At 41.2% G+C, this 18,718-nt stretch overlaps 1 protein-coding gene across 4 annotated transcripts in view; it reads right to left on the bottom strand.

Annotated features, from left to right (window-relative positions):
- edc4 (enhancer of mRNA decapping 4) overlaps positions 1–2,912 on the bottom strand; it is a 115,347-nt gene extending 112,435 nt beyond the window's left edge. For 2 of the 4 annotated variants that reach the window (XM_043707093.1, XM_043707095.1), the window contains exon 1: positions 2,725–2,912. In XM_043707093.1, coding sequence (XP_043563028.1) covers positions 2,725–2,815 — 91 coding nt within the window. In that variant the 5' untranslated portion in view covers positions 2,816–2,912. The remainder of the gene's footprint in view (positions 1–2,724) is intronic. The other 2 variants (XM_043707094.1, XM_043707096.1) reach the window with 1 other exon arrangement.
- Positions 2,913–18,718: the final 15,806 nt, after the last annotated feature.

Genomic DNA, 18,718 nt, shown 5'->3' with positions numbered 1-18,718 from the left:
AGTTTATACTTCTCTGGCTTGTCCTTACCACCTTTCTTAAATAAAAGCCAACCTCCAGTCTTCTGGCGCCTCACCTGTGACTATCGATGATACAAATATCTCAGCAAGGTGCCCAATAAAATTAGTTTACCACAGCATAAAAACAATATCAAATATTAGACCATGGTAGCTTTCTTAACTGTTATAAAAACTATTTCATCAATATTTTATCCTGTGCTAAGCTTCGTGACGTTAGCAGTGAAATCACCCCGTTATAAGTTCGTCCTATCATTTTACAATGAGGTAATCTTTTCATCCACATTTCAGAGATTAAACTTATCCAGAAAATTGACTTGTTAAAATAAGTATTTAGCTTTCTGATTTTAACCTCCTGTCTAGATTCCTTTAGAAATGCTTTGGGAAATTCAGTCCTTGATTGTGGAATGTCAGCCAAAAAGGTGCATTCATTAATTTGGTCAATGTTCTGGGAAAGGTGGTGACTTAAAGAATCCTTACAGTATGGAAGCTGGTCATTTGGTCCATCAAGTCCACAATGACCCACCAAAGAGCTTCCCACCCTGATCCCCCCCTACTCTATCTGTGTAATTCTGCATTTCTCCTGGCTAAGCCATCTAACCTACAGATCCATGGACACTATGGGCAATTAAGAATGGTCAATCTACTTCATCCACACATCTTTGCACTGTGGAGGAAACTGGAGTACTTGGAGGACAGCCATGCAGACACAGTGATGAACAAATTCCACACAGTCAGTTACAACAGGGTGGAATCAAACCCAGATTCCTAGCGCTGCGAGGCAGCAATGCTAACCACTGAGCTATTGTGGCATGATGGCAGGGGTTCAGAACAGTCGTTACACTCAGGAAGGACTGAAGTCACAAATGTTGGCAGCACATGTTGTTGGGGGATGGCCAGAGACTCCAAAATGAAAAATTTTGTTCAGATACAACCAAAACAAAAAAAAGTAGTCACTGTTATAGTGCAGAAAACACAACAGCCAGTGTGTGCTCAGCAAAATGCGATTAACAGTAATGTGATATCAACAAGATAATCCAGTTACACTAGAGACAGCAATATTTTAAACTAACAATATTTTCACCCACCCGAATGCATGGACTGATGCAGAATGAAACATAGTACAATAACAGACACAACAGCCTATCTTATTCCATTCTGATCAGGAAAGGGGCAGATAGGTTAGAAATCCAAGCCCTAGTTTTACCTTCAATGCATTTGGAAGTGGACTCATGCACATGGTTAATCTAAAAGTATAAACAAATGCTTCACGTAGAACAGTTAGAATGGTGCTCCATTAAATCTGCAGCTTCCTGACAAATCTCAAAATTTGAATAGAATTTGACAACACTTCAGGATTAGAGAGGTTCATATATTTGACCATGCTATCAATACCAGACTGGCTGGCATGCAAGCTCCAGTTTTTGAAATAAATTGCGAACTGAAGGTTTATTCTCCACTCTCCAGAAAGCAGAGATATGTACCACAACCACATGCATACCTTTATGGTTAGGTATGCTCAGTAGTCTTGATGTGGAGGTGCCGGTGTTGGACTAGGGTGGGCAAAGTTAAAAATCACACTACACCAGTTTATAGTTCAACAGGTTTATTTGGAAGTATAAGCTTTCGGCGTGCTGCTCCTTTGTCAGGTAGCTCATGAAGTAGGATCATTGGGCACAATTTATAGCTAAAGATCAGTGTCATGTAATTAAAATGATATATTGAACACACCTCAATTGCTGTTGAGTCTTTCATCTTTTAGAATGGGTTGTAGCTTTCGATTCATTAATATGTAAACCCCAGAACTTCTTGCAAGTCACATTCCCAAGATAACTCAAGGTTTTATTTTTTTAAAAAGTGACATCTCAGTTCTGACCATTCATTAAAGATTTGAGGTTAGAGTCTGTATATATTTCAATCTTGAGTCAGAGTGCTTCAATGGAATACATACAACTGAAACTGTACCATTATAACAGAATGGACAAAGAGATTCAGAAGATAACTTACAGCGTCAATTCAGATTACAAAGTACAAGTATAGATCTCTTTAAAGCAGACCAAATAATTAAGCAATAACTAGTTTCTTAGCTCTTTTACAAAAAAGCCAACTAGAAGGAATGTCAACATGTTGACTATCAGCACATTCACATCTTAACTTCAGAACCAACCGTCAAAACAATCAGCCAAGAAATTCCTGCCTACACATTGGACTGTTATAAATGTTGTTAATCAAGGAAACGAAACTGAAAAAGGACTGCCTGACTAAGAAAATATATTCAATAAAAGCAGAAATTGCTTCCAAAGGAGGGTCACTGGTCACGAAACATCAACTCTGCGTTCTCCAGCATCCAACGGTCTTCGATTTTTTTAAAACATTCGGTCAATACTTGGCAACAGCAAAGACACCACCCCCTGGAATCACTTGCAGCCATCCCCAGCAAACGGACAAGGGGCAGGCAGCAGGTTCCCGACTCTGGAGGGAACCATTTCACAGGAACTAAGCCCCGGGTAGGGAAGAGCAGGGTCCTCAAGGGACAGCCAGTCTATGGTGGAGATCCCGGTAACCGAGGCCTGGACTCCGGTTTAAAGTGATTCGCTCCGCCCACCCTCCAGGGCTCCCGGGGTAACCCCCCTCCCGGCCCGAGTGTGCCTGACGTCTCCGGGGCCTCACGCAGCCGTTAAACAAAGCGGCCCGGGGATCTATCCTTACCGGAGACCCGGTCCAGCTTCAGCATATCGCGGAGGTGTTGAGTGGCATTCTCGATATCCATCTTAGAAGCCGGGCTCGGTGGCGACGCCATTGCGGCGACGGCGGCCCAAAAACCAGAAAGATGCGCACGCAGCCACCCCGCCAAACCGTCGGCAGTACCACAGCTGAACAGGTCCCTTCCGGTGCAACCACAAACTCTCCCTTCGACCACCGAACCCCAGCACAATAGACCATCCTGAAGCAATACTATGTTCCTAATAATTAAATACCGTTAAACCTTATAATGTACAAAAGGGGAAAGGAAGAACAAAAATAATTTATTACGTTAACTCTCATTTCTCTCCACAGGTGCTGCCAGACTTGCTGAGATTTCCAGCAATTTCTGTTTTTGTTTCCGATTTTTGGCTTCCACACTTATTTCGTTTCTTTTCTGTCTAATGCAGGACAATATAAAACCGCCATCCGTAAATAGAGGAAATGTTCTAATGTTGGATCTTTAAAATTTACACCCCTGTATCGCGTTCGTAAGTGTAAGCACTTTTAAGTGGGACATTCGTAAATCGAGAAAACCCTGTAGATATATTCCAATAAATAAGAAAAAAGATTCTAAGGTACCTGCCATCTGTGATTACCTTTAACAAAGATCATAACAAACTGTAAGAAAACACAAATAATTCTGCTGTGGTAGGCGGCAGGTCAGAAGATTGGACTTGAAAATGTGTTGCTGGAACAGCGCAGCAGGTCATGCAGCATCCAGGGAACAGGAGAATCGACGTTTCGGGCACAAGCCCTTCTTCAGGACAAAACATTTTAAACAAGCAAATAATTACTGAAAGATTAACAAGGAGGGGGAAAGCAGATTATGAAACTTAACCAAAAATATAAAAAATAGAAGCTTCTTCAGATATTTAAAGAGTCCTTTGGCGTCCTTTGAAGAAGTAACTGAGAATCAAAGTCGTTCAGATACACAGCACAGAAACTGATCCTTTGGCTCAGTTTATCCATACCAACCAGATATCCTAAACTGATCTAGTCTCATTTGCTAGCATTTTGACAATATCCTTCCAAACCCTACCTATTCATGCACCCATCCAGATGTCTTTTAAATCTTTTAATTGTACACACCTCACGTGGCAGCTCATTTCATACACACACCAAACTCTGCATGACAAAGTTGCCCCTTAGGTCTGTGGGATATAGGTAGTGTTACCTCTGCAATCATAATTACTTATGCAAGGTAAATGCACTCACACCAGTGTATAATTGTTTCAACCAAAAGCTGAGTCAACAAGAATGAAAACTATGTGGAGGAAATATATAATTGTTTTTGTATTAGCTAAAATGTGCATACAAGAATGAAACTTGCCTGCAAACAATGGTAGATGTTACAGACAAATAGATAAGGTGCTGTGAGGATGTAGGTTAAGCCAGATATGCCTGTACAAGCAGTAGTTATAAGCATCTGTTTCCCACTTTTGCAAAAACACAAAAACAAACCCCAATTAAAAGGTCATAAGGATTGATATGGTTGGGGAAAGGGAGGAAATGTGACAGGTGGAGGAAGTAGATAATAGTGAAGAAGGATATACCTAACAATGGGCCACAGCAGGATGTGGTGAAATGGCCGAGTAAAACTTGTACTTTGTTAGCACAAGGCCAGATAAGGCAAGAGATAAACAATAGTAATGGGCACCAGGTTGGGAGTAGTGAATCCTATATAAGATATGTACTTGCTAAACTCTGTGTGCCCTATTCCAGGCACCACGCTTGCAAGCATATAATAAACATACTGATTGCTTCAGATCTTGTCTTGGACTGAAATTATTGAAGTGAATGAGCTTTGTTTCTCACAGGTCCATTTTAAATCTTTCCTCTCTCAACTTAAACCTATGAACTCCCCCACCTGGGGAAAGACCTTGTCCATTTTTCCTAACCATACCCCTCAAGATGTTATAAACCTCTAGAGGGCATAGGTTCAGGGTGAGAGGGGAAAGATATAAAAGGCACCTAAGGGGCAACTTTTTCATGCAGAGTATGTGTGCATGCAATGAGCTGCCAGAGGAAATGGTGGAAGCTGGCAGTTAGAGCATTTAAAAGGCATCTGGATGGGTATATGAATAGGAAGGGTTGAGAGGGATATAGGCCAAGTGCTGGCAAATGGGACTAGATTAAGTTAGAATATCTGGTCGGCATGAATGAGTTGGACTGAAGGGTCTGTTTCCGTGCTGTATACCTCTATGACTCTATTCAGCCTCTCCTTATATCTCAAACCCTACAATCCCAGTAATATCATTATGAATCTTTTCTGAACCCTTTCAAGTTTAATATCTTTCCTCCCGCAGGGAGACCAGAACTATTGCCACAGAAGGCTGCGGAGGCCAGGTCAGTGAGTATGTTTAAGACTGAGATAGATAGGTTTGAGTATCAAAGGGATCAAGGGTTACAGGGAGAAAGCAGGAGAATGAGGTTGAGAAACTTATTAGCCATAATTGAATGGCGGAGCAGACTCAATGCACTGAATGGCCTAAATTCTGCTCCTATGTCTTCCAGTCTTATAACTGAACACAGCCTCATCAACGTCTTCTACAGCCGCAACATGAACTCCGTACTTCTATACTCAGTGCCCTGACCAATGAAGGCAAGCCTGCCAAATGCCTTCTTCACCACCCTGTCTACCCATGACTTCACTTCCAAGGAACTATGCATCTGCACCCCCTGTCTCTTCATTCATCTCTTGTGCTGAAGCTCCTCGATGCTGCCTGAACTGCTGTGCTCTTCCAGCACCATTGATCCAGAATCTGGTTTCCAGCATCTGCAGTCATTGTTTTTACCAAAAGGAATCAGTGGATGAACCTCGATAATACAGCATTCGATTATCTGACAAGGCCGCAAGGTCCCGATGCTTAAATAAACTATGTTATTCGGCATTCGATTATCTGGAATTTAATTAACCGAAAGAAATACTCGTCGTCCATGTCCATCGGATATTTAGATATCAAAAAGACACTTGAAAAGGTGCAAAATCAAAGGATATTGTGGAAAATAAATGCTCATGATGCAGAAGGTAACACAATGGCATGGGTAAAAGATTGGGTTGCTAACAAGAAAGAGAGGAGGAATACGAGGTCTTTTTCAAGCTGGTGGGATGTCACAAGTAGTGTGGCACGAGAGATGGCACTACTCTTTATAATTTATATAAATGATTTGGGTGGAGGAGGAGGGAGGAGGATTGCACAGAAAAGTGGAAACAAATCCCAGAGAGAGTTACAAAGAGATTTTCATAGTCAGCGAGGGAAAAAGAAAAGCTAGATAGGTGATAGTGAGGACTATGAGTGTGTGAAAATAGATTGGCTGTGCTGAAAGCAATGCACGTCATGACAGATCATGGGGTTTGAAAGTAGGTCATAGATAAGGGCAGAGGTGTTAAAGTTCTAAAATTATTGAACTCGATATTGAGTCCAAAGGCTGCAAAGTCCTAAGTGGAATATGAAATGGTGTTCCTCCAGCTCTTGCTGAGCCTTGCTGGATAACTACAGCAGGCTGAAACAGAAACGTTGACATGAAAACACAGTGATGTGTTGAAGTGGCAGGTAACAGGAAGTTTTTGTTCATTTTTATGGATACAGCAAAGGTGTTCCACAAAGCGATCACCTTGTTTGCATTTCATCTCCTCAATTCAGAGGAGACTGCATTGTGAGCAGTGAATACAGTTTATTAGATTGAGTGAGATGCAGGTCAATTACTGTTTCACCTGAAACGTGTGTCTGGACCTAGAATAGTGAGGAAGAGGTGGTGAACAGACAAGTGTTGCATTTTCTGCGATTCCATGAGAAGGTGACATGGGGAAGGTGTTGGGATTGGAGGAGGAGTGGACACGGGTGTCCTGGAGAGAACAGGTCCTGCAGAATGCTGACAAGGGAGGGGAGTAGAACATGTGTCTGGTGATGACATCCTGCTACAGCTTGTGGAAATGTCTGCTTATGATCCTTTGAATGTGGAGACTGGTGAGATGTAAAATGGTGATCATTGTTGCGGGAGGGAAGAGAAGGGATGAAGGTAGAAGTGCAGGAGAATGGTTGGACATGGCTAAGAGTCCTGTCAAACACGATAGCGGGAAATTCCCGGTTGAGGCAAAGAGCGGAGCACATTTCCCCAGATGATATCAGTTCTGAAGGGTCACTGGACTCAAAACGTTAATCTTCTGCTTTCTCTCCACACGTGGCCAGATCTTTAAATTTCATCCAGCAATTTCTGTTTTTGTTCTAGGTATTTACTGCTGGTTTGTTGCTGATTCTAAACATCATTAATTCAAATTTACAGGAAATAATATTAATTGAGCAGAAAAATCACAGCACATTCCTGTCATGATCTTCAGGAGAGTGCAATGGATTAACTGCAAATTAGGCAACATCTAAATCCTGGTAAAGGATGAGAGTTTCCTGACACCTGATCAGGGCAGAAGACTGAATTTCTTCTCAACCCAAACATGGCCATCAGCAAAGGGCCATTATTCTAAAGCTGGAAGTTCTTAATTCCCTAGTATCAGTTAGAAGATGGATCAGACGGAGTGACACACAGTGAGACCTGGGCCTAGCAGCCCATTGAACTTAGCTAAAATTCAAGCTGAAATCAACTGAGATCAGTTCAGAAGAATGACACTGGACTTGAAACATTAACTCTGTTTCTCTCTCCACCAATGCAGCCAAATCTGAAGTTTTCCAGTAATTTCTATTTTATTTCGCATTTGCCACATCCACAGTATTTTATTTTTACTTGAGAAAGTAAGTTTTTTTTTTACATAGCGGCTGAGGGATTGTTGATGACTGTTTTCTCTGCCTTGAAAAATACATGTTAATTGAAGTTATGAAGCATCAACAGCAGGCAGACAGCCAAATGTATGTCAAGTGGTATACATATAGACTGCTGTAAATCTACATCAGTGAGTAGAGTGGGTTCTTTCTTGATTATATGTTTTTATTGGGATCTGTCTCTTGATTAAATTTTAAAAATATAAGCCATAAGGATTAAGTTAGCTTGGAGCAGCGTTTTGTACAGCAATAGGACTGTGCTATTTTCTGGGTCTGTAGATTAGAAGGAGCAAAATGGCCTTTAGTAGAGTGATATGCTTTTCTTGTTGGATGTGGGAGTTTCGGGAGATAAGGGTTACTGAGGATTTTCTCTGCAATAAATGTTGGTTGCGAAATCTGTCGGATCAAATGGATCGATTGGAACGACAGTTAGAGGTAATGAGGAATTTACAAGAGCTAGGAGGTGTGATGGATGGCAGTTATAGGAAGGGAGAAAAGCCGCAGATACAGTGAGGTAGATGGGTTAACTCCAAGAAAGGTAGAAGAGGTAGGCGGGTAGTACAGGAATCTTCTGTGGTTATCCCCATTTCAAACAAATATGCTATTTGGAAAATGTAATGGACTTTCAATGGGAACGTAGAACGAACAGCCAAGTTTCCGGTATCAAAACTGGCTCTAATGTAATGAGGGGTACGGGGGTTCGATTGTGTTAGGTGACTCTCTCGTCAGGGGCACAGACGTTTCTGTGGCCAAGTGAAAAATCAGAATGCCACGATCAAGGATGTCTCAGAGAGGGTGCAGAATGTTCTCAAAGGGGAGAGGGATCTGTCGGAGGTCATTATATACATTGGAACCAACGACATAGGAAGAGAAAAGGATGAGATTCTGAAGGGAGAATATAAAACAAAGGTCCTTGAGGGTAGTAATACAAGAATTACTTCTGGTGCTATGAGCTAGTGAGGATAGAGCAGATGAATGTGTGGCTGAAGAGCTGACGTATAGAGAAGGATTCACATTTTTGGATCATTGGAATCTTTTCTGGGGTAGAAGTGACCTGTACAAGAAGCATGTATTGCACCTAAATTGGAAGGGGACTAATATACTCGCAGGGAGGTTTGCTAGAGGCTGATCGGGAGGATTTAAACTAGTAAGGAGGCGGGAAGTGGGTTGGGACGCCAGGAGATACTGAGGAAAGAGATCAATCTGAGACTGGTACAGTTGAGAAAAGAAGTGAGTCAAACAGTCATGGCAGGCAGGGACAAAGCAGAGAACAAGGTAGGACTGCTAAATTAAATTGCATTTATTTCAATGCCAGAGGCCTAAGGAATGGCAGATGAACTCAGGGCATGGTTAGGAACATGGGACTGGGATATCATAGCAATTACAGAAACGTGGCTCAAGGATGGACAGGACTGGCAGCTTAAAGTTCCAGGATACAAATGCTATAGGAAGGATACAAAGGGAAGCAAGAGAGGAGGAGTGGTGTTTTTGATAAGGGATAGCATTACAGCTGTACTTAGGGAAGATATTCCCAGAAATACATCCAGGGAAGTTATTTGGGTGAAATCGAAAAATAAGAAAGGGATGATCACCTTGTTGGGATTGTGTTATAGATCCTCTAATAGTCAGAGGGAAATTGAGAAATAAATTTGTAAGATTTTCCGTTATCTGTAAGAATAAGAGGATGGTTATGGTAGGGGATTTTAACTTTCCAAACATAGACTGGGACTACCATAGTGTTAAGGGTTTAGATGAAGAGGAATTTGTTAAGAGTGTGCAAGAATATTTTCTGAGTCATAATGTGGATGTACCTACTAGAGAAGTTGCAAACTTGACCTACTCTTGGGAAATAAGACAGTGTAGGCGACTGAGGTGTCAGTGGGGGTGCAGTTTGGGGCCAGCGACCATAATTCTATTAGTTTCAAAATCGTGATGGAAAAGGATAGACCAGATCTAACAGTTGAAGTTCTAAATTGGAGAAAAGCTAATTTTGACGGTATTAGCAAGAACTTTCAAAAGCTGATTGGGGGAAAATGTTCACAGGTAAAGGGATGACAAGAAAATGGGAAGCCTTCAGAAATGAGATACCGGAGTCCAGAGACAGTATACGCTGGAAGGAAAGGCTGGTAGATGTAGGGAATGCTGGATGACTATAGAAACTATGGGTTTGGTTAAGAAAAAGAAGGAAGCATATGTCAGGTATAGAAAGGAGAAATCGAGTGAATCCTTAGAAGAGTTTAAAGGCATTTGGAGTACACTTAAGAGGAAAATCAGGAGGGCAATAAGGGGACATGAGATAGCTTTGGCAAATAGGGTTAAGGAGAATCCAAAGGGTTTTTCTAAATACATTAAGGACAAAAGGGTAACTAGGGAGAGAATAGGGCCCCTCAAAGATCAGCAAAGCAGCCTTTGTGTGGAGCCACGGGAGATGGGGGAGATACTAAACGAGTATTTTGCATCAGTGTTTACTGTAGAGAAGGACATGGAATGTGGGGAAATACATAGTGACATCTTGAAAAATGTCGATAATGTTAAAGTTAACCTGAGAATGTAACTTTTATAATAGTTTTGTGATTTACATATGAAAGAAGTGAAACTAATATGATCACTCTAACAGATGAGACTTAACAAACAATCAAGGTATTTTTTAATGTATAATTTCAGTTACATCACACTGTAAACTTTTGCTATAAATTCTGTGTCTTACAATTGTGTATTCCACAATCACCTGATGAAGGAGCAGCACTCCGAAAACTAGTGATTCCAATTAAACCTTTTGGATTATAGGTTCATTTGGTTATTGCAGAAAAGGGTCTAAAATGTGAAGAGTACAATGCTAATCTACCATTAAATGAACACAATGAACCTTGTTTATGCTTTTGAACCTAGCAGGAGAGGTGCTGTACTCATTCATGGCGATAACATTATCCGTGAATTCACTCAGATCATCGACTACTTGGCGAACATCTTTGAAGCTGGCAATATAATATTTCAATGAAAACTGTATTTGTGTGTTATATTATAACAACATTATATATATTATAGTGAAACACTATTGTATTTCTAAATAGCTGTGTTTCAGTGTAGATGTGATTTTTGAAGCCTGATATAAATAAAAGGTGAGATTTGGTGAATTCACATAGGCAAGTATATTCTCCTCTGCTCTTAGCTGATTTTTGTTTCCCCTTTCTCTGGTTTTCTCTTCTAACTTGTTAATGTGGTTTGGCTCCAACAGTGAGTACTGATAAGTTGTCTAATTATGCAGACATCAGTATCAAGATTTATCTAATGCCTGCCTGGGCATGCAGATAATGAACTTAACTTTGGTGTGAATTAGTTAATATTGAATGATAACTGTGCCTGTCTCTCAGTTTGACCTGAGTGGCAAGACCAGTCTAGATGGCTTGAATTAGACAAAGATACAGTCAGTGACCAGAACAGAATGAAGGAAGCTCTAGGCCAGTTAGCCTAATATTAGTCATAGGAAGATGCTAAAATCCATTAATAAGGAAGTTATAGCATGAGACTTAGCAAATTAAGGTATGACAAGGTAGAGATGACATTGGCTTGCAAAAGGGTAATGATGTTCCCTTTTCAAAATCATCTGATTCGAAAAAGATATAATTGCCTTGGAAGCAGTTCAGAGAAGGTTCATTTGCAGGATGAAGAACTTATAGAATCACAGCATTTAACCTTCTAGAAAAGATCCCTTGGACCACAAAGACTGCCCTGATTTTTAAAAAACTAATGCCTCAAAGGCCCAATTTTCAACATTTGGCTGACAGCCTTGAATGTTTTAACATTTCAATTGCTCATCAGTTGAGTTTTTCTGCCTCAAGTGTCCTCCCAGGCAGTGCATTCTGGGTTCCCTTCACCCTCTGGGTGAAAACAATTTCCTCAAAACCTTTATAAGTCTTTGTCCTTAAAATTATGCCTCCTTCTTATTGACCCTCTCAGTTGACTAAGACAATCAGCTGTTTCTTACCAACCCTCTCCATGCCCCTCAATTTTATATACCTCCATCAGGTCCCCCTCAGCTTTCTCTGCTTGAACGAAAATAAACCGAGCCTATTCAGCCACTCTTCATAGCAAAGCAGTTCCATCCCAGACAACTTCTTGGTGAATATCCACTCCACTGCATCCAATCCAAGCACATACTTCCCATAATGCCTTGATTAGAACTGCATGTAGTACTTAATACTTATGCCACAACTGATAAAAGCAAGGGTCCCACCTGCCTCTTTAACTACACTACTGAGCAGTCCTGCCACCTTCAGGGATCTGTGGACAAGCACCCTAAGCTGATTCTGTTCCTTCTGAGCTTCCAAGTGTCCTGACATTCTTTGAGTACTCCTTTCACTTGTTACTACTTCCAAAATACATCACCTCACACTTATCAGGGTTAGATTCCATCTGCCACTGACCAGCTTACCTGACCAAACTGTTTGCATCCTTTTATGACCTAAGACCACTTTCTTCATGATTAATCTGGCCAATCTTGGTGTCAACCACAAACTTATATACTTATCACCTATATTTTCTCTTGTAAAAATAAGAGGCCTGACACGGATCTCTGTGATATGCCACTGGATATTGGTTTCTGTTACGCCTTCTATCACCATTGTCTCCTATCATGAAGCCAATTTTGGCTCCAACTTGCCAGGGTACCCTGGATCCTATGTGTTTTTACATTCTTTATCAGTCTCCCGATTGGACTTTGGCAAAAGCTTTGGTGAAATCCATATAAACTACATCAACTGCACTACCCTCATCTGCACACCTGGTCACCATCTCGCAAAATTCAAACAAATTTGTTAGGCTTGACCTCCCTCTGAAAAGGTCATGCCGATTATGTGAAGATTAATTCTCTCCTTCAGAATCACCTCACTGGTCTATAATTCCTATGTTTATCTCTTGAAAAATGAAACTGCATGAGTTGTCCTCCAGAACGGAGGTATTTAGAATTTGGAAAGAGCCCCAGTTTCCTCCTTCGTCTCCCACAGCAGCCTGGACTCAACTCATCTGGGCATGGGAGACTTTTCCACTTTAACCCTCATCAAAACCTCAAATACCTCCTCAATTTCCTATGTCATATTGCTCAAGAATCTCACAGCCCCTATTCTTGAATTCTGTACCTACATTCTCCTCCTCCAAAGACAGAAGTGAAGTACTAGTTTAACATCCTACCAATGTCCTCCAGCTCCACGCACAGATTGCCTACTTGGTCGCTCGTGATCCCTACTCTTTCCCTGGTTATCCTCTTTCCCCCAATATACCTATAGAAAATCTAGGGATTCTCCTTAATCATACCCCTTTGTTTTCTCATATTCCTGTTAGGGTTAAAGGAAAGGCTGGTATGTATAGGGAATGCTGGATGACTAAAGACATTGAGAGTTTGGTTAAGAAAAAGAAGGAAGCATATAACAGATATAGACAAGATAAATCAAGTGAATCCTTAGAATATAAAGGCAGTAGGAGTATACTAAAGAGGGTAATGAGGAGGGTAAAAAAGGGACACAGAGTTAAGGAGAATCCAAAGAGTTTTTACAAATACATTAAGGACAAAAGGGTAACTAGGGAGACAATCTTTGTGTGGAGCCACAGGAGATGGGGGAGATATTAAATGAGTATTTTCCATCAGTGTTTACTATGGAAAAGGACATGGAAGATATAGAATGTAGGGAAACAGATGGTGACATCTTGAAAAATGTCCATATTACAGAGGAGGAAGTGCTGGATGTCTTGAAACGCATAAAGGTGGATAAATCACCAGGACCTGATCAGGTATACCCTAGAACTCTATGGGAAGCAAGGAAGCGATTGCTGGGCCTCTTGCTGAGATATTTGTATCATCGATAGTCACAGGTGAAGTGACAGAAGACTGGAGGTTGGCTAACGTGGCACCACTGTTTAAGAAAGGTGGTAAAGATAAGCCAGGGAACTATAGACCAGTGAGCCTGAGGTCAATGGTGGGCAAGTTGTTGGAGGGAATCCTGAGGGACAGGATGTACATGTATTTGGAAAGGCAAGGGGATAGTCAACACGGCTTTATGCGTGGGAAATCATGTCTCACAAAACTTGATTGAGATTTTGAAGAAGTAATAAAGAGAATTGATGAGGGCAGAGCAGTAGACATGATCTATATGGACTTCAGCAAGGTGTTCGACAAGGTTCCCCATGGGAGACTGGTTAGCAAGGTTAGATCTCAGAATAGAGGGAGAACTAGCCATTTGGATGCAGAACTGACTCAAAAGTAGATCATAGAGGGTGGTGGTGGAGGGTTGTTTTTCAGTCTGGGGGCCTGTGGAGTGCCTCAAGGATGGGTGATGGGTCCACTATTTTTCATCAGTTATATAAATGATTTGGATGTGAGCGTAAGAGGTACAGTTAGTAAGTTTGCAGGTGACACCAAAATTGGAGGTATAGTGGACAGCAAAGAAGGTTACCTCAGATTACAACAGATGGGCCAATGGGCTGACAAGTGGCAGATGAACTTTAAATTAGATAAATGTGAAGTGCTGTATTTTGGGAAAGCAAATCATAGCAGGACTTATACACTTAATGGTCAGGTCCTAGGGACTGTTGCTGAACAAAGAGACCTTGGAGTGCAGGTTCATCGCTCCTTGAAAGTGGAGTTGAAAGTAGATAGGATCGCAAAGAGGACGTTTGGTATGCTTTCTTGTATTGAGTATAGGATTGAGGAGGTCATGTTGCGGCTGTACAGGATATTGGTTAGAATATCATGTGCAATTCTGGCCTCCTTCCTATTGGAAAGATGTTGCGGAACCTGAAAGGGTTCAGGATCGATTTACAAGGATGGTGCCATGATTGGAGGATTTGAGCAATAGGGAGAGGTTGAATACGCTAGGGCTGTTTTCCCTGGAGCATCGGAGGCTGAGGAATGACCTTACAGAGGTTTACAAATTTATGAGGAGCATGAATAGTATAAATAAGACAAAGGTTTTTCCCTGGGGTGGGGGGAGTCCAGAACTCGAGGGCATAGATTTAGGATGAGAGGGGAAAGATAATAAAAGGGACCTAAGGGAACACCTTTTCATACAGAGGGTGGTACGTGTATGGAATGAGCTGCCAAAGGAAGTGGTGGAGGCTAGTACAATTGCAATATTTAAAAGGCAGCTGGATGGATATATGAATAGGATGGGTTTGGAGGGATACGGGCTGGGTGCTGGCAGGTGGGACCAGATTGTGTTGAGATATCTGGTTGGTGTGGACAAGTTGGACCAAAGGGTCTGTTTCCGTGATGTACATCTCTATGATTCTATGGTGTTATGAGATTTTTAACTTTGTAAACATACTGCAGAGGAGGAAGTGCTGGATGTCTTGAAATGCATTAAGGTGGATAAATCCCCAGGACCTGATCAGCTGTACCCTAGAACTCTGTGGGAAGCAAAGGAAGTGATTACTGAAATATTTGTACAATCGATAGTCACAGGTGAGGCGCCAGAAGACTGGAGATTGGCAAATGTGGTACCATTATGGAAGAAAGGTGGTAAGGACAAGCCAGGGATCTATAGACCAGTGAGCCTGATGTCAGTGGTGGGATCCTGAGGGACAGGATTTACAAGTATTTGGAAAAGCAAGGAGCAGTCAACATGGCTTTGTGCATGGGAAATCATGTCTCACGAACTTGTTTGAGTTTTTTGAAGTAACAAAGAGGATTGATGAGGACAAAATGGGTGACGTGATATATATATGGACTTCAGTAAGGTGTTCGACAAGGTTCCCCAAGGGAGACTGGTTAGCAAGGTTAGATCTCAGACTACAGGGAGAACTAGCCATTTGGATATAGAACTGGCTCGAAGGTAGAAGACAGAGGGTGGTGGTGCACGATTGTTTTTCAGACTGGAGGCCAGTGACCAGTGGAGTGCCACAAGGATCGGTGCTGCATCCACTACTTTTCGTCATTTATATAAATGATTTGGATATGAGCATAAGAGGTATAGTCAGTAAGTTTGCAGATGACACCAAAATTGGAGGCGTAGTGGACAGCAAAGAAGGTTACCTCAGATTAAAATGGGATCATGATCAGATGAGCCAATGGAATGAGGAGGGCAGATGGAGTTTAATTTCGATAAATGTGAGGTGCTGCATTTTGGGAAAGCAAATCTTAGCAGGACTGATACACTTAGTGGTAAGGTCCTAGGGAGTGTTGCTAAACAAAGAGACTTTGGAGTGCAGGTTCACAGCTATTTGAAAGAAGAGTCACTGGTAGATAGGATAGTGAAGGCGTTTGGTATGCTTTCCTTTTTTGGTCATTATAACATGAGGAGCATGGATAGGATAAATAGATAAAGTCTTTTCCCTAGTGTGGGGGAGCCCAGAACTAGAGGGCATAGGTTTAGGGTGAGAGAGGAAAAGATATAAAAGGGACCGAAGGGGCAACCTTTTTCACACAGAGTGGTGCGTGTATGGAATGAACTGCCAGAGGAAGTGGAGGAGGCTGGTACAATTGCATTATTTAAAAGGCATCTGGATGGGTATATGAATAGGAAAGGTTGAGAGAGATATGGGCCAAGGGTTGGTTAGGATATCTGGTCAGCATAGGCGAGTTGGACTGAAGGGTCTGTTTCCATCCTGTACATCTCTATGACTTAAATGAAAGGATCTTAACTTCAGTAATCTCAGTAACTGTCTTGGAGAGGCATATCTCAGCACTACCATATCATACAAAGTTAAAGAAATGATTTTCTCTCAGTTGTATCAGTGCAACAGATGCAGAATGTAGGATTCCACATGGGGCAAATATCTTTCCTTAAGACCATAAGACACAGGAGTGAAAGTAAGGCCATTCAGCCCATTGAGTCCATTCTGCCATTGAATCGTGGCTGATGGGCATTTCAACACCACTTATTCACACTCTCCGCGTATCCCTTAGGTCCTTGTGAGACTAAGAATTTATCAATCTGTGCCTTGAAGACATTAACATCCCAGTCTCCACTGCACTCTGTGGCAATGTATTCCACAGGCCCACCACTCTCTGGCTGAAGACTTGTCTCATTTCCATTTTAAATTGGCCCCCTCTAATTGTAAAGCTGTGCCCACACATCCTCGTATCCCCGCCTGTCGGAAACAAATTCCCAGCATTCACCCTTTCTAAGCCATGCATTATCTTGTCCCTCATCATCTCCCTCATTCCACATGGAAACTATCCTATCATTCCCCGAGAACTCTGACTAATCTTTGGCTGGCTACGATAGATACAAATACACCAACACATCATTAATGGATTTAAAAGAAAATCCAGCCTGCCCTTCATCTGTACTCATCTTATGGATAGTTCTTATGTATTTCTCCCCTATAACTTTCAAATGTCTCACCAAAACTACATTCTATTTTAACTTTTGCCACTTACCAGTGCCACTGATTGTTTGTTTCCCAATGGATTATGGATCAGTGCTTTGATAATTTAAAAAGTGTTTTCTTGTCCTACAGGCCCCAAATAGCCTGTCCATTCTGAAACCCATTCTTCAGGTTATTATCACTATGATTGCCTCACGTTCGTTACTTCAGATGCAAAAATCATTTCTGTATGTTCACACAGTTATCCCAACATCATAACACATTCTGGACTTAAGTGATATTAATGAAAGATTGAAAGTAGTGGGGGAGTGCTTGCATCTCACCCCTTTTGATCCCAATGTTTTGGTGACTATATCATCAATTCAGTTATCTTAAAAAAAGTCATCGAAAAGGCGCACATATTTCAAAGAGAAAGCTATTAATTCATTTTAGTATCAATTAAACATCTACACATTCCTTTCACTTGATATTTCCATTTAACTACACCTAATGCAAGTTATTCCCATTCAATAGTATAATGTTCCTGTCATTAAACTTTAATTCTAAGGGGGCATTCCATTTGTTGCTATTTTACCCAATTCAGGAGTTCTGGAGAAACATTACTGTCCAGTTTAAAAGATAATGTTTTCCTAATATCTTTACAACAGATCAAACATGACAGAGGTTCCATGTATTGCCAAATTCCATGTATTTATTCTGTTTTTTTAAAAAAAATTGTCTCTCAAAAATAACTTGCGCGACTATGCTTGACCTCTCCCTCTTAAAATCATTCCAACTTCAAATATGGCAACTTTTTTTTTTATGTTCAGCTTCAGCAGTGCTGTTGGATTAACAAGTTGTGTGGTCAATTTATTTCTTCCCAATCATTCTTTTAAAAATACAACTTAAAACCATCATCTACGCTATTTCCATTGACTTATTTTAAACTAAAATACTAAGTTTTAAATTGTTTATGCTGCTTTCTTCATTGAGTGCGTGAAATAACAAAACTTATATCAAGCTAATTTTTCTGAAATTGGGATTGATAAAATATGTCCAGGCTTGGTAGTTATAAATTATGCTTGTATATTGAAGACAAATGATCACAGTCAGTTTAGAATTCTCCCACTCTTAAGCACTTTGTAGCAGATGATAACAAATAGACTGACTGGTCAAGGCGAAGTCTCAAAAAAGGCAAAGGCTTTTTCAAATTCGATGTCTGTACATAAGTTCTTGAATCTGAAAGCATCCTGCACCCCTTGCTGTGGCAAAAATACTTAGGTGGTTCTTGAAATCTGTTTAAAAACACAAAATAAAATCCACTGTGGCCCAATGGGCTAATAGCTGTAAAACTGTAAAATGTGGTAATAGGTAAAAACAATGACTGCAGATAAAGTCATAGGGACGTACAGCATGGAAACAGATCCTTCAGTCCAACCCGTCCATGCCGACCAGATAGCCCAACCCAATCTAGTTCTACCTGCCAGCACCCGGCCCATATCCCTCCAAACCCTTCCTATTCATATACCCATCCAAATGCCTCTTAAATGTTGCAATTATACCAGCCTCCACCACATCCTCTGGCAGCTTATTCCATACACGTACCACCCTCTGCGTGAAAAAGTTGCCCCTTGGGTCTCTTTTATATCTTTCCCCTCTCACCCTAAACAACAGTGGCCTAACCAATGTCCTGTACAGCCGCAACATGACCTCCCAACTCCTGTACTCAATACTCTGTCCAATAAAGGAAAGCATACAAAACGCCTTCTTCACTATCCTATCTACTTGCGACTCCACTTTCAAGGAGCTATGAACCTGCACTCCAAGGTCTCTTTGTTCAGCAACACTCCCTAGGACCTTACCATTAAGTATATGAGTCCTGCTAA

Source organism: Chiloscyllium plagiosum, chromosome 17, assembly GCF_004010195.1.
Source record: "Chiloscyllium plagiosum isolate BGI_BamShark_2017 chromosome 17, ASM401019v2, whole genome shotgun sequence".
NCBI classification, from domain to species: Eukaryota; Metazoa; Chordata; class Chondrichthyes; order Orectolobiformes; family Hemiscylliidae; genus Chiloscyllium; species Chiloscyllium plagiosum.
The sequence above is the reverse complement of the archived record's forward strand: the minus strand, read 5'-3'. Positions and strand labels throughout refer to the sequence as shown.